Consider the following 17,077-nt stretch of genomic DNA (forward strand, 5'->3'; position numbering starts at 1 on the left):
TAGGCAGAGGGCACACACACACACACACAAAGACAAAGAACACAGACGTCAAGCTACTCATCCACAATCCAAAACTAAACAAAAAGTCCCCCTAGGGAGTAGTGCCGTCATCACACGTCAAGCTGTGCACTGTAGGCATTACTTGGGGTTCTTTGCAGCGTTCCTTCGACCATTGGCTGCAACCCCTTTCGTTCCTTTTCCTGTACTTTGCACCTTCTCCTAACAATTAATTCATAGTACAACTGTAAGGTTTTCCTTCTCTTATACCTTTTAAACCTTTCACTGTCAATAAGTATCAGTTTCAATCCTGAATGACCTCGTGTCTGCTTGGCCTCTAGCCTACATTATATTCAATTGAACAATCACACAGGGAAGAGAGAGAACAGGTGCATCCTCTTAGTCTGCAGGTTGAAGAAAAAGTGGAGTGGCAAGATACACTTCTCCACTAATTACTTTAATATTCAACAAGCATTCAACTCTGCACAAAAGGAAACTCTCAATATTAGAAATTTATCCTTCTATCTGTCTTGGAACCATTTAATTTTTGTGGTGTTTGTTTGTTTGTATGGTGCTTTATGTGACTTCCAAACCACGTCGAGAATGAACTTCTATCACCAGAAATACACATCTCTCGCTCTTCAATGGAATGGCCGAGAATGTGTGGTCTTGTATGCTGTTCAAGGCATTTTATTTTGTAACTGACATTTACGATGATTTTTGTAATTGACAAGTAGTATTTTTAGTACTAGAGTGCAATTATTTCTAATAATGACCCATTTTCATTTGCCTGAAAGACATTCCTTTTAATGGCCATTGTTAATAAGGAATTATCATTATGGTACCCCATAAAGGAAGTCAAAATATTGAGATTGGGACGCATCTTCACATTTTTATATGCACAAGTCAAGTCATACATGTGATTGAATTATCTGTTTGGGGTAAATCTCCAGATTTTCCTTTTCCATACAGTAATTTTCAACATATATGTATATACTTAATGTTTTGTCAAGGGACTTAATAAAAGTGGCCTGAAAATATCCTGTGGCTACTATGAAGCTACATTTAAATGACGGACGAACCCCTCTAAAATGGCCCACCTATAGCTTATAAATTGATATATGCAATGCTCCTGACCATGTTGGCTACTTAATTTTTGCAGGTGGGGATGCATGCCATCCAGTCTAGCCATCCCCTTGTACTAAATGTCCAGAAACATATTCAAGGCCATGCAGATGTCATCCTTTGAAGGTAAATCCTGATGAAAAAAAAAAAAGAGCGCGCCTAATTTAGATCTGATCATTTATGTCAGGTCAAGTTTTGAGATAGTTCCAAGTAGGTGTTCTCAGAAGCCACCAACCCAATGGAAAGGTCTTAAGAGTCTGTAGGTATGACAGATTTTATTCCCAATTGAATTGTCTTCTTGGGCTGGATGATTAAAACAATCCAGTGATGTATGTCCCTTACCACCTTATAACTGGTTTGAATTTTTTAGTTGAAACTTATTATATTCATAGAATAATCCCCAATTCATATGGAACAAACCTATGAGGGCCACTGACTTGAAATTCAAGCTTCCAAAAAGTACAGTGTTCTTTTGAAAGAATGGAGACTGAGCACTGCAAAAACCATAACACTTCATGAACTTCCTTACCTGTAAAATTCAAAGCTGATGAATATATATCATATGAAAGGTTACTTGGAACTGATTATCTTTGTGGAGTCAGTCATACATGGAAAATGCTGTCTTTCATTTAAAATGTGCTAAGTAAAAAATAAAACTATTGTGGAAATAACTAACAAACGTATACAGAACATGCCAAATAAAAAAAATATAAATGATAAATATTTGAGAACTACAACAGACTCACAGGAGTCAGACTTGAAGGAAGAAAAGAACCACATTTTAGGGTATCCAATAGATATATGCATGCTCCTTGGTAATCATGACTACAAGAATATTATTCATGAAAATTAAGTTCAATTATAAAAATGTATAAAATATAATCCAAGGCTAAAATGCTAAAGAATTTGCAGTAAAATTTTTTTCAGATATTAAACTAAATACTACCTTTCATAAACAGAAAAAAGTTTGTCATTTAGTACACAGGAAAACAGCGGCAAATGGGTATCTGTTGTCCGGCTACAACACTTGCAAGTAAACATTACTTTCCTTGAGTTGTGGTCAGAAAGGCACAAGTTAGAGGTGCAGAAAAGATAATTATCTGTATAATAATAAAACATAATTTATAAAAAAAAAATCCTTTAGATAAAAAAACAAGTGATTGTCTAAACTCTATTCAGCATCAAATTACAATTTAAGTATAGAGGTGTGTACCAAGTATATATTCTTTATTCCTAGTTTCCAAGTACATCATAAGTACATCAATTCTGAATGTTTTGTTTCTTGATAGGAGACATTAATAATAATAATAGTAAGAGGCTCACATCATTACAAAATGATGAATAAATAACATACATTCTCCATGAACCATTTATTACTGTGACAAAAATTTCAAGAAAAAAATATCAACATTACCCACCCAGACAGTCAAATTGTGAAACTTTCATTCTGTAGTAATAATGATAGTTGTGAAGAGGCAAACAGCCTTTACAAAATCATATTGAAATGTAGTTCCTAGTTTCCTCGAGACAAAAGTCGACTACCTTACAAATTACAATAAAAGAGGCCCATCAGTCTATATAAACAAGAGCATTAGTCTATATAAACAAGAGTATAAAGAATACAATATACACATGCTTATTTGGTTATCTGAAAATCACACACTATCCAACTTCCAGCTGTACACTTCAATCATGAATGAAAATAGACTCTCGACCATTTATCACACCTTTTTTTTCCCTTTTTGTTTTTTTATTAAATGTTCAACAAACAGCACACCTCCACCTCAAAATGATGTTCAATCATGCTTCAATACTACAGCAAAAAACAATCATTTTGTCATTTTGGCAACTAACTAAGGGTAGTTAAACTTGGACAAAAGCTATGTGATGTATTCTCTTAACATTACAAAAACATGACTGATAAATGATTGGACAAAAAAGCTACTTCATTTGTACCAATATAAACAACATGGTATCCAGTATAAAGAACTGTGTGCAGCAATTAATGTAACCACATTTATACACAAATTCCAAAAAGAAAACCTGCAAAAAGCCTGTTATTTCTAAATGTGTGTCTTTAAGCCATATTAATGTGTACAGTATCAGATATCCACAAAATGCATTAACGAACCTAAGGTTCACAAAACTATTAAAACTAAATTTTTTGAGTTAGAGGCCTAAAGTATTTACAACTAACATACTTTAGCCTTAACTATTCTGGGTAATCTGTTCGTTATATAATCAATGACCAAAGTAAGTAGGTAAAAGCATAAACTTTTCCTTGAAAACATTGTTCTACAATCTTGAAAGCTCATCTACTTCTACAACATTTTATTAAGGTTCATCACCAATATGGCATTTTAATTTTGGAATACTAAAAAATGACATAACAGGAATTTATTCCACATTTGCAACCTTGACTTCTCATGATAAAATTAGTCATCAGTGCCTAGGCTTCTCAAATAAAATGGAGGGATAATAATGCCCGAAGCTTTTGTTACATCCCAATATATATTCAAAGTAAATATTAAATGCCCTTCATTAATAAACAGCACAACCTTCAGCAAACAAAACCCCTGTACTTAAGCACAACCCACAGCAACATAATTAACAAATGAAAGATGCCCTTCCAAAATGTGAGAACCTTCTCAACCACTTAATGCTACTGAATTCCTACATTAAAATAACTTTATACTGAATCATGATTTTATTTTCTTATTTCTTTTTCTACCTATACCTATTGATCAAAGACATATAATCCTACTAAACTAATTGTCTTCAGCATCCCCATTCGGAGTTCGTGAACGGGATCTGCTGTAGCTTTTCTCCCTGTCTGGTGACCTGCTACGGCTCCTTGAGTGGGACCTAAAGAAGAGAAAGTAAAGTAGAGGATAACTAATGCTTTGTTATTCAAGTACAGATCATACCCTAACTGTATGCCAGATACCTTCTTTTTTATAAACAAATGTTCAACATAAGAGATACATTATTTTTTAAAACAAATTTTCAGCTTTTAGGAAAGATATTGAAAACCAACAGAGACTTTCTAGTAACTGGAAATCAACAGGTAACATTCTTCAAATAGAGAAGTACATGTACCTATTAAACCAAATTCAGATATGGTACAATACTTAACTTACATAAAGGATACCAGACTCCTAATAACAATATAAACACCCATTCTAAACCTCAAAATAGCTGCCATTACAACTAAAATTGGGGGGAAACAAATCACTGAGGCAAATAAAAAAAATAATAATTAACATGTAACAACAACTTACCTTGACTTAGACTTTTCCTTAGACTGGGATCGAGAACGAGGAGATCTGGATCTAGATCTTGATTTAGAATGAGACTTCTTCTCACGTTTTTCTCTGTCAATTTCACACAAATCATGCATTTTATTAGTAATAAATTCAATGAAATGCCAAATAAAAAAATAAAATTTTCAAATAAAAGACAAACCTCAAAAAATGATGCTTTTGACATACTGTAAGTGGAAATATTAGTTAAAATTCATAGCCCAATGTACTATTCTATTTGCATTCTACAGTTCATACCTGTACTCCATGCACAATTATTAGCACCAATTCCTCAAGATGTCATAAGTTTTTTTTATGAAATGGCAAACCTATTAAGTAATCCAAGCAAGCTAGTTTCATCTTCTCTATACATCTAAGAAAAAATATCTTTTTTATAACAATCTTGAAATTTCCACTTGAAACATCCAAAACTCTAGAAATATTTATAAAATGATCATCCCAACTTCAGTATTCTATGATGATCCAAAATACTTATTCTATAAAATGCCTTAATATTAGAAACATCCTCCACAGACTCCTCCTTTTTTGTTTTTAAGTATACTACCAGGTGTATGGGTACATAAAGATTTCCATTGTTCCAGGAGATTGGTGAAAAGTTGCTTAACCTTGATCCAGCAAGGCTGCAAGAAGGCAGCAGCAAGAGGCAACACTGCAGCAAAACATGTCAAAATACCCCATGAGGTGTAGGGTCATGTTTAATAATGCAAAACTTGATTATGCAAGACTGTGATGATCTACAGCTGAAGGTAGTGAACCACAGAAAAAGTATGCTAAACAGCATTAAATGAGTCATGACACTGAAGCATGCAGGCGAGCAAACCAATCATGGTCAAATCCAATGACAAACTTTCTAGTCATTGGCTCGAGAGTGTTCCCAACTCTGCAAAACATGGGCCTGCAGCAGCTATGGTTTGCATTTGGCCATGGAAAGAGTAATTAGACAGATTGGCATTCACAAGCTGTACAACAATGTTGGTCAAGAGAAGGCCAAAGGCATACCATTCATCCATGCATTTACAGGTTGTAATGCAGTCTCAGCCTTAAGACTTAAAGGCAAGAAAACAGCATTGCAGACATGGGACATTTTTCCAGAGCCCACTCCAGTTTTTTCCAAACTCAGCAAGTACCCACCAACCATCAAAGATGGTGATTTGAATATTCTGGAGAAATTTATGGTCCTCATGTATGATAGCTCAAGCACTGTTGACAATGTAGATGAGGCCAGGCTTGACTTATCTGCCAGAAATCAGCGACCATATGAAGCCATCCCTCCAACAACAGCAGCTCTGTTTCTACACACCAAACATTCAGCATATCAAGCAGGCTGTGTATGGGGTCAGGCAATTCTACACAAGCCAGAGGCAGAGTCCAGCTGACTGGGGTTGGAACAAGACTGGCAAAGACTGGAAAGTCTTCTGGACAGTCAAATCCCCCATTGCAAAGAGTTGTGATCAGCTTACAAAATGTGGCTGCATGTCTGGCTAACATGGCAGGTGAAAATGCTAAAGACTGGGGCTAACATGCACAGCTTTGTGTAGCTGCAAATGTGGTGTGTAATCATGATGTGAGGTTTAACTATAATATTGTAGATGATGCTTCAGATACATCTGAAAGAGAATTTCATCACACTAAAGGGTGACACAATGCATCTTTAAAATCTTGCATTCATTTCAGGCTTTATACATACATACTACATACATATCTATATATATATAAATAATATTATATATATATAGATATATATATATATAGATATATATATATATATATATATATATCTATATATACCCATAATGATATATATATATATATATTATATACTATATATTATATACTATATATATATATATATATATATATAAACTATATATAATATATATATACATAAATATATATATATATATATATATATATATATATATATATATATATATATATATATATATATATACATACATACTGAGACTGCTCGAACATAGGTAAGATACTTTATCATACTCTACAGTCTTGTGCTTGAACTTTTCAGTAGCATTATGGGGTCCCTTTCCAAGATATAACATTGATAATAGCCCAATATAAATGCTAGAAACAGACTCTCTGGCCTCATAAATGTAGGCATAGATAAAAATGTTGTGTTTCTTATCATTCTTAGTTGCAGAGTAATCAAGCAAAATGTTTCATGGTAGCCATTTTGTATGCATTTTTATCACAATGGTAAATACAGTAAGAATACTTCTGGTTATATCTTCAATTAACTCTTCTACCCAGGAAGACATTATCTGAATACTGATTAATGTACTTATTTCAACAATAACTTACTCAAAGAGTCAGATATCAAAACAACTAGCGGCCATCATGAAAAGTGGTGGCCATATTGCAATTATGTGTGGACACCAAGATTTTTCAAAAGAGGGGGTTAAAATGCTTGCATCACAAAATGAATTATTTTTCTACTTATCTGCTGCACTAACGTCACCTGGGGTAGACATACAGGTTTGCAAGAGGAGGTTGGATGTGTCATGTCTCCCTTACCCTCCCAATCCCCTCCCCTCCCCTACCCCACCCAGGGTGGACAAACAGGCTTACAGGAAGCGGCTCAATGTGTCATGTCTCCCCTACCCTTCTGATCCTATACCTGCCCCACCCCCATTCAGGCCAGACAAACACGGATGATCCACTCGGATTTTATCATAGATGTATTTCTATACACAAGATGAAAATGTGTTGGTTATGTGTGAACTCACAGAATCATTTTGCAAAAGTCAAACAGGCTATTACAGCGGTATGTATTGAAGATAAATGTAATGGTAATGAAATTCTTATTTCACTTACACAACCCATTTATACTGCATTCTTATATGCATTAATATACCATCACAATTATAAAAAGAAATGACTGTCCCACCATTTGTGACGATTACATGCTCAGAATGAGCTGATTACGCAGACTATCAAAAGAACCAGGAAAATAATTTTTTACTAAAATAAATATATTAATTAAATTATAATTTTTATTTTTGAACAAATGCAAAACAGATATACAAAGGTACACTAACATACTTATGGTAACGTAAAATCCCTCAAAATTGCAAAACAGCTGTTTCCTGACCCATTTATACCTTGGTTCCAACCCTCCTCTCTATCTCTCTCTCTCAGTATTAGTAATACATAACATATGTATAAGGGATAAGACATTCCCTTAACTCGAGAACTGCTACAAGCCTCTAGAGTGGCTGTATGGTAGACTGCTGTAAGCCTCTTCAGAGTGCCATTTTCTATCTCTTCTCACAAATTCCCTCATGTCATTACCCAACTTACATTATTTTTTCATGATAAAATTGTCTGGTATAAGTTTTAATGTTTAGAATTTTATTTTACTCATCATATATATTTATGTATATGAAGTAATATAAAAATTTCCCATAGACTAAATTTACTTTTTGTTTGCAAAGGGAAAAATAGTGAAATAGTTCTTTTCAGTCAAAATTTGTTTTATATTAATACATTAGAAATATACACAATACAAAAACATATAACAGCATAATAGAACTCGACATAATCGGATTTCGCCACTAAATTTCCAATAAACTTTGTATCTGTTTTCAACCAAAAAACCAGTTTCCGACCCCTGACCATATGATGTTTGTAAACAAAACTGTTTCCGCCAGCCGCCGCTAGTTGGCGTCATCCAGTGCTACCAAATGTAGCATAATTTCATGTTTTTTAGCATAATTTGACCCAAGAATTGGAGCTTAGCATAATTTCTTTCACACTTAGGGTTCTAGTACAATTTTAGAATGTATTTTCACTAAAATTTTAAATAAAATGCAGAAAATTCCTCAATTTCATACACAGCTACATGTGTCGTGTCTTGTACACCTTGCTTGCATTTTGTTTGCTTTTTCGGTGGTATCAACTCTATACGCAGTTACCTTTTGATTCATCATGGGTCCCAACATTACTACTGGCTATCTATTAAAACCTTTTGCTATTGTTAATCTCTGAAATAATGGAAAAGTGTTTACATGGCATCTCGCGTTTTCCTTCTTCAAAATGTTTCCATTATTTCCAACTCCAAAATAAACCTTAAGTTTCGTCTATCCTCTCCTCTGCATGAAAGTGATGAGCGAAAAAAAGAGATTTAATCAAGCACCCTTGCTTGATTTTTTTTCAAGCGTAATATTCTAAAGCACGCTCACACTTGAGGCGCGCGTTTCAGTAGCAAATGCAATACGTATTTAAGTGTTAGGTTTGGAGTGAAGGCAATGTTACATACGTAGGTTACATGTGCGGTTCGGTAGCGAATGCAATCTTTAAGCTTTGTTAAGCTTGCCGGTAAAGAAGAAGTTAGTCATAGCTTATATCAGAGAAGCCACTATGCCATTAAGTGCGTAGTATTATTAAATTAAAGAATCTTTGATGTCGTACTGTAATACGTCAATGTTTACGTGTAAGATTTGGTAGTGAAACCAGTTACATACGTAACATGTTCGGTTCGGTAGCAACGCAATCTAAGCTTTTTAAGCCGGTAAAGAAGAGCTTAGCCTTAGGTTAACTCAGAATCCGCTACGGTATACATTAATTATAGAAATTAAGTAGATTCTTTTATATCTACTGTAAAAATACGTCATTGTTTACGTGTGAAATTTGGTAGTGAAACCACTGTCACATACGTAACGTGTGCCGTTCGGTAGCGAATGCAATCTTAATCTTTGTTAAGCTTGCTGGTAAAGAGGAGGTTAGCCTTAGCTTAATCAGAGAAGCCACTATGGTATAGAATAATTATAGAAATTAAGACTATTATTTTATGTCTACTGTAAAAAGACGTCAATGTTTACGTATGAGGTCTGGTAGTGACACAGTTTACATGTGCAATGCCCGTGGCGCACGGGTAACGAACGCAATCTGTATGCTTCGTTTATCAAGCATCCTCTTAAAAAAAGTTAAAAAAAAAAAATAAATAAATAAAAAAAAAAATAAAGAGAGGTTAGCTTGATATTAAACTCAAGAGATGCTGGTACATAATGGTATAGTAATTAAAGACATTAAGAAGATTCTTTTACTTATACGTACGTATATATGTACCATGCAGTACCATAATAATTGTCAAAGTCCAATAAGCTTGAAACCAGCCCTGATATTGGATAATTTGCCGTAAAAGATGCACCTTTTTTATAAGGACATTTATGAAACAAAATTGTTAGTATCATAACATTACATTTACTGAAAGATAATTTTCAAGCGATTTTGTATACAGTTTGCAGTCGACTCCGTAAAAGATTTACCATAAATTAATATCGAATGTAAACGTTTCTAGGCTTATAGCGAGATATGGTTTGTTTACTACCATAGTCCCAATATAAACCACCAGGGCTGCGCTATGGTTTGTTTACATCCTTAAATGCCGACTTACTGTAGGCAAATTTTTGCAAGTTTTTTTATAAATATGAATTGGGTTTAATTTTAATAGTTTATTAATTTACTGTAATAATTAGACTTGCTTTTCAATGTTTTTATTATGTTAGCAACACGTTTTATGCCTACCCACTGCACTACGTTCTACTTACTATTTACCTAGGTAGCCTATGGCGCTTGGTCAACAATCGGTTGGACATAAGCTAGGTTAGTTTTCTTTTATACTGTATATTATACATTTAAAATTATAAATATACGTTTAACATGATATTTATTTAACTTTTAACTTATTTAGTTGTAATTTACATGTAATGTATTGTATAAAAAGGCAAGGTTAGGGTAATAACTGATGGTCAAGAACGGATTTATCCATTTTCAGTTATTTCTTATGGGAAAACTTGATTCAGTTCTCGAAATAATCGATTTTCGACGCTCCTTCTGGAACGAATTATCGTCGAGAACTGAGGCTCTACTTATATACATACCCAAAATCACAATATAAAATACTGTTCAAATAGGGAAATAAGACGCGGCAACTCCCAAAATATACGTCAGTGTGCTGTTGCATAGTGTAAATTATGGTAACAATCCCAAATATTTTTGTTTTTCTTTCAAATATCTGATAAGTGGCTGTTTAAAATAAACGGCAATGAACATAAGCAGTGTGAGCTACCATCATAATTAAGTGTTTATTTTATATTGAGTATGTCTAAAGCTCTATTTTGATAATAAAGAAAGAAATACTTTATGTAATGTCTATATTCTTTACTATATCTTTAGTATATTCTTGCGATAGGTGGCAGTGGTAGGGGTTTTGGTATGTTACACAGCTGCTTATGAAAAACCAAAATCAAAATCACAAATAAAATAAAATAAAAACCTATGTAATGAATCTGACTGATCTCAAATAACCGCCAAGTCATGCATTTATGTAAAGTTATTCAAATTAGTTACTAGGTTTATTTATATAAAACTTCAACACTCAGGAGATTTTTTTACATAACAATTACAATAATTGCTTTTTTATGTAATTTAAGTAAGTTAAAAATCAAAGTATTTTCTTTGTTATAGCTATTATATAACACATTTGCAAAAGACTAGGAGATTGCATTATTTTTACTCACTTTGTAAGTATGATATATAATTTTAACCTACTTTACAATAATAGTTCCTATATGGATAGATAAAAAAATTTACCGGCAGACTTGGTTAATGGCAATCGGTTTGTCTAGAGCCATAAAATGGGCAATTTACAGCACTATTTGTCAAAAATAGGCTAAAACATAATAGCATCACAAGGAGTGTATGAAGTAAAAATATGCTTCCCTCTACTGGGCCCAATAACAGGCCTGTTACACCCTACTCCCTCCCCAACCCATGAGTCACAGCTGGCAGACCCATTACCTGTGGTACTACTGAAAATCTTAATTATCGGCTAAAATGCCACATAACTTTGATGGTTTACAACACAATAACAGAGAGAGAAAAAATATTTTGATGATACATGAACGAGGTAATTACAAATGTGATGGTAAAGTTTTGTATTAAATTCTGAAGATTAGCATTTTTGTCAAGATAACCAAAACACTGACTGTTGTGAAACTATATTGACGCATTTCTCAGTTTAGAGGTATACAAGCATGACAGAACTATAATATCCATATTTCAAAAACGGCAATTGCAGAGAATTCATTCATTGCTATCAAATAATATATTAAGACTGGAGAGTTAGCTTTCTTAACAAGGCTGAACAAAAAGGTTGGCTTTAACGTCAGATCTTACTTACCGTATATATTCGCTTATCGTGCGACTTTTGAAGTCCTAATTTTGTAGGTAATTTTAACAGGGTCACATCTTAAATAAGATATAAAATTCGAGTATGCAATAATCATATATTAGTATCATATAATAAAATACAAACATAATAGATATGCCTCTTTTCCATGGATATTTTAAAGTTTTGTTTTATTTCACTGCATCCAATAATATGTATTTTCATATTACTATTTGTTTGTATTATAAAATAAAAACATAGCAATCAGGTTTGTTTTGCTGTGTTGAACCCAAATCAGAGCGACTTTCTTGCCTCTAGTTAGCGCAAATGAATCTCAAGATACTCTATATGAGACAAGGTTATTTTACGTAATACAGTGTTTTCAAGTGGAAATATCACAAGAAAATGTACTGTTTGTGAACGAAATTTAGTTATTTTTTTTTGTTAGTAGATGGCGCTGAGGGTATGTTTATTGCATACACAAAAATCAACATTCCGTTCAATATTTTCACTATCTCATCAGAATACTATGAGCTCTACATATTTATATTTTATTGGAGTGAAAACAGTAAAATGTGTTCTTTTCATGCCCAATAGTTGTGATTAAAACAAGTTTCTCTCAAATTTTGTTTACGGTCAACTAAATGGTACTATACCAAAGTTTGCTAAAGTTTCATCCACGTTGCCGATGCACGATAATAGTGGTTAGAGTATCAACATTTTTCCTTAACTTCAGCTAAAACTTAGATTAAATTTAGCAGTATTTGCCCTTGCCGATCTTTTATCCATAGAGAGTAAGGCTATAATACTATTATCGTGCATCGGCAACAAGGATTAACTCCAGTAAACTTATGCCATCAATCACAACCGTTGATAAAACTGAGAAAATTATTTTAATCAAAACTTCAGGTCTTGAAATAACACATTTTACTGTTGTTTTCACGCTGATAAAATATAAGTAACGTAACGGTAAAGTTCGTACTATGTACAATGAAATGAAACGAAAATAGCAAACTGAATCACGTAATATTTTTAAACAATAAACATGCCCACAATGCAGTCTTAACGAAAAAAAAAAAAACTAGTTCACGAGACATTAAATTCATATTTCGAATTAAAAACACGTCATATAATGACAAATTACCTTGTCTCATATAAGTAGAGTATCTAGATATTTTACACTAACTAGAAGAAAGGCAATTTGCTCCGAAATGAGTTAAATACGGAGAAATAAACTCGTATTCGCTATCAGCTGATTTCCAAACCAAAACACTGACTGCTTTGTTAGTATTTTATGATACAATAATGAGAATACATACAATATTATTGGATACTGTAATGTATAACTTTTAAAAAAAAATCAGAAAAGATGCATATTCATTGTGTATTTATTTCGTAAATATATACGTAGCCCTCAGCAGCCTGACATCGTTCAATTAGGTATGCCGATGTCGGTCCGAATCCGATTCCAGTTTCGTGTCCAATTTTTTTTTTCTCTCTCTACTAATATGTCAGTCAGAATGCATTGAAACTCCAAAATTAGCTTTTATTAACCCTTAAACGCCAAAGAGGTATATTAAAAATCGTCTTCCGTGTGCCGAGGCAGTCTTGGAGTGAGTGCGGAAGCGGAAAAAATATTTTTTTTTTTTTAAATCACAGCGTGCTTAGTTTTCAAGATTAAGAGTTCATTTTTGGCTTCTTTTTTTGTCACTGCCTGAAAAAAATATCATTATCATATATAAATAATGCGATATATGATAGCGCGAAAACAAAATTTCATATATAATTGTATTCAAATCGCGCTATGCGCAAAACAGTTAAAGGTAAAGAGTTAACTTTTTTTTGTTGTAATGTACACTAAATTGCGATAATTTTGGTATATAACACGTTATAAAACGATAAAAGCAACACAGAGAAAATATTATAAAAAAATAATGCATGAATTCGTAACGCGCAGACGTAAACAAATGTTTTTTTCAAAAATTCACCAAAAATCTAAATATTGTCCTAGAGACTTCCAATTTCTTTCAAAATGAAGACGAATAATTGAATATTACTATACTGTAAGAGTATTAGCTTACAATTGCAGTTTTCAACCATATATGACGAGTTAAAGTTGACTGAATGTCGAATTTTTATATATTTTTTTATATGCAATTATTTTGGAAATTAGAAAAGCTACAACCTTCAAATATTTTTTGTTTTATTCTACATGAAATTGCGCACATTTTCATATATAAAACTCTATGAAATGCCTAATATGAAACGGAGCAAATATTGCGAGAATGTGACGTATGCATTTCGGAGATTTGTGGCGGAGAATCCGCGCGCGGAGGGAAGGAAAGTTTATTTTAAATTCACCATAAATCTAAATATTGTGCTAGAGACTTCGAATTTGTTTCAAGATGAAGAAAAATGATTGAATATTACTAGACTGTAAGAGTTTTAGCTTACAATTGCGTTTTTCGACCATTTCGGTAGAGTCAAAGTTGACAGAACGTGGTTTTTTTTCTATCGTGATTTATATGCAAATATTTCGAAAGAGAAAAGCTATAACCTTTAATTATTTTTGGTTGTATTCTACATAAAATTGTGCACATTTTCATATATAAAACATTATGTAACGGCTAATTTTAAATGGTGCAAACATTACCACAATCGCACGTATGATTTTTTCAGAAGTTACCGCGCGGACGTAAAGAAAATGTTATTTTTTTCATAAATTCACCATAAATCGAAATATTGTGCTAGAGACTTCCAATTTGTTGCAAAATGAAGGTAAATGATGGAATATTACTAGAATATAAGAGTTTTAGCTTACAATTGCGTTTTTCGCCCATTTCGGTAGAGTCAAAGTTGACCGAAGGTTGAAAATTTGTCACATCATTTTTTATATGAAAATATTTCAAAACTGATAAAAGCTACAACCATGGGTTGTTTTTAGTTGTATTGTGCATGAAAATGCACACATTTCCAAATATAAAACTTTATGTAACGGCTAATTCTAAAATGGCGCAAACATTACCACAATTGCATGTATGATTTTTTTCGGAACAGTTACCGCGCGGACGTAAGGAAAAAGTTTTTTCATAAATTCACCATAAATCAAAATATTGTGCTAGAGACTTCCAATTAGTTGCAAAATGAAGGAAAATGATTGAATATTACTAATATAAGAGTTTTAGCTTACAATTGAGTTTTTCGACCATTTCGGTAGAGTCAAAGTTGACCGATGGTTGAAATTTTGGCACTTATCATTATTTATATGAAAATATCTCAAAACTGATAAAAGCTACAATCATGAGTATTTTATTGTTGTATTCTACATAAAAATGCACACATTTTCATATATAATACTCCATGTAACGGCTAATTTAAAATGGTACAAAAATTATGTCAGTGACAAAATAATTTCAGAGATGTGTCACCGATACTTTTTAGTGCGGCACAAAAGAAATTCGCGCTTGCGCGCCTACGTAGCGATTGTAAACAACACAACACCTTGATCCGTGAACTCCCAGCATCCCCCAAGGCGCGTGATTATTCAAGAGTTTTCGGCTGGTAGGCCTATAAGTATTTTTCCGCGAATTTTTAAAAAAACTTTTGTATGTCGATGTAAAATACGTCCAGTCGGCACCCAAGAGACAAAAAATGTCGACGTAAAATACGTCCACTCGGCGTTTAAGGGTTAATAAATTACCAAATTATATCGTATATGTAGTATACAGTATACTGAAGGCTAGGCTACTGTATACGATATATGTACCAAAATATCATCATCATCGTATAGGCGAGGCTAACTTACTAAATGTTTTTCAATTTCTCTTTGTACTGAATCATCATAAGCCAATGTGCATTGAACCTAAAGAATTAGCTGAAATTAATAATTAGTATGCCATATTTGTATAAGTATGCTGTGTAGTGTAGGCTATGATAGTATAATATTCTTACGGTAAATTAACATGGGCCGACTTACGTCCAAATCAATTTATGACTGGTGGTTCGTAAAGAATTGCAGTAGGAAGTCGACTACTACCTGTAACTTAAAAATATATCAGTCCTATTCTCATAACGTCATTTGTAATATAACTACGGTAATTTTTTACTATTGTACGATGGTTGAAATGCAAGCAAAAAGGCTGTTTTTAGCGGACTGATTGTTCACAGCAAATCAGCTGTTTCTGGCTGTATGCATTTTCCAACCAAGTAGTGGAACCTCGACATACGAAAGTCCCAACTTACGAAAAATTCAAGTTACGAAAGCAAATACAAAGATTTTTTAGCCTCTGCATATGAAAATAATTCAGGTTACAAAAGGGTGTTACTGTAAAATCCCGAGATTTGCCCGCACCACCAAGAACAATTTTAAAACTTGCGCGCTGCCAACTGAGTAGACTCGCCACCATCCTCCCGCTCTCACATTGGTTCCTGATGCTAGTCACTGCCGTAAGATCCTGCTCTCCTATTGGTCAGCATCTATCCCGTCGTGCTCTACGTAAAGGCGTCATTTGGCTATTTGGTAGCAGTATCGTTATCGTACGCATGCGGAATTCGTTCGTTCACATATACAATTTTGTTTTTTAGCGTAAATTTGTGTTAGTGATTTCGCTTTGTACTTTATCGTGTTGTGTGAGAACTTAATTAGTACACAACTTAATTATGTAAAGTCATGAGTCCCAAGAAATTTGCTGAAGTTCACGGAAAGAGGATGCTTTCTATGGAGACAAAAATGGAGATCATTAAAAAGTATGAAGCTGGCATGCGGTTGAGTGTGATCGCTAAGGGATATGGCCGAAATCCATCGACGATAGGCACCATTCTTAAGCAGAAGGAAGCCATCAAAGCAGCTACACCTTCCAAGGGCGTGACTATTTTGTCCAACATGAGGAGCCACGTGCACGAAGAGATGGAGAGGCTGCTTCTTCTATGGATTGAAGACAAAGAAATCACTGGCGATACGATAACCGAGACGGCAATCTGCCAGAAGGCCAGCGCTATTTTCGGTGATCTGATTGCCCAGGCCAAAGACGGAGAAGGGACATCGACAGCAACCCCAGACTTCAAGGCTTCTTGGGGGTGGTTTGATAAATTCCGTAAACGGACTGGCATCCATTCGGTGGTGAAGAAATTGAAATTTTGTAAAAAAAAAAAAAAAAAAAAAAAAAAAAAAAAAAAAAAAAAAAAAAAAAAAAAAAAAAAAAAAAAAAAAAAAAAAACAACAACGTATAAAAAGTAAAAAAAAAATGTAAAAATAAAAAAATAAAAAATTTAATTTTAAGTTTTTTGTAAAGTTAAGTGTTAATGTTTTCTGCCCTTTGTTAATGTGTTTTGTAAAGTTTAGCGTTAATGTTTTCTACCATTTTTTAATATATTTCGTAAAGTTAGGTATTCATGTTTTCTGCCATTTGTCCTCCTCTGTCACCACTTTCGAAGATCGCCTCAC

The 17,077-nt window shown here is 33.4% G+C and overlaps 1 protein-coding gene across 5 annotated transcripts in view; it reads right to left on the reverse strand.

The window, feature by feature from the left end:
- Window positions 1-2,477: 2,477 nt before the first annotated feature.
- Window positions 2,478-17,077, reverse strand: part of LOC135207996 (serine-arginine protein 55-like) — a 332,296-nt gene continuing 317,696 nt past the window's right edge. For 4 of the 5 annotated variants that reach the window (XM_064240086.1, XM_064240084.1, XM_064240081.1 and 1 more), the window contains 2 exons: window positions 4,404-4,496; window positions 2,478-3,987 (listed from right to left, as the gene is read on the reverse strand). In XM_064240086.1, coding sequence (XP_064096156.1) covers window positions 3,891-3,987; window positions 4,404-4,496 — 190 coding nt within the window. In that variant the 3' untranslated portion in view covers window positions 2,478-3,890. The remainder of the gene's footprint in view (window positions 3,988-4,403; window positions 4,497-17,077) is intronic. The other variant, XM_064240085.1, reaches the window with a different exon arrangement.

This window comes from Macrobrachium nipponense, chromosome 34, assembly GCF_015104395.2.
Source record: "Macrobrachium nipponense isolate FS-2020 chromosome 34, ASM1510439v2, whole genome shotgun sequence".
Lineage (NCBI taxonomy): Eukaryota > Metazoa > Arthropoda > Malacostraca > Decapoda > Palaemonidae > Macrobrachium > Macrobrachium nipponense.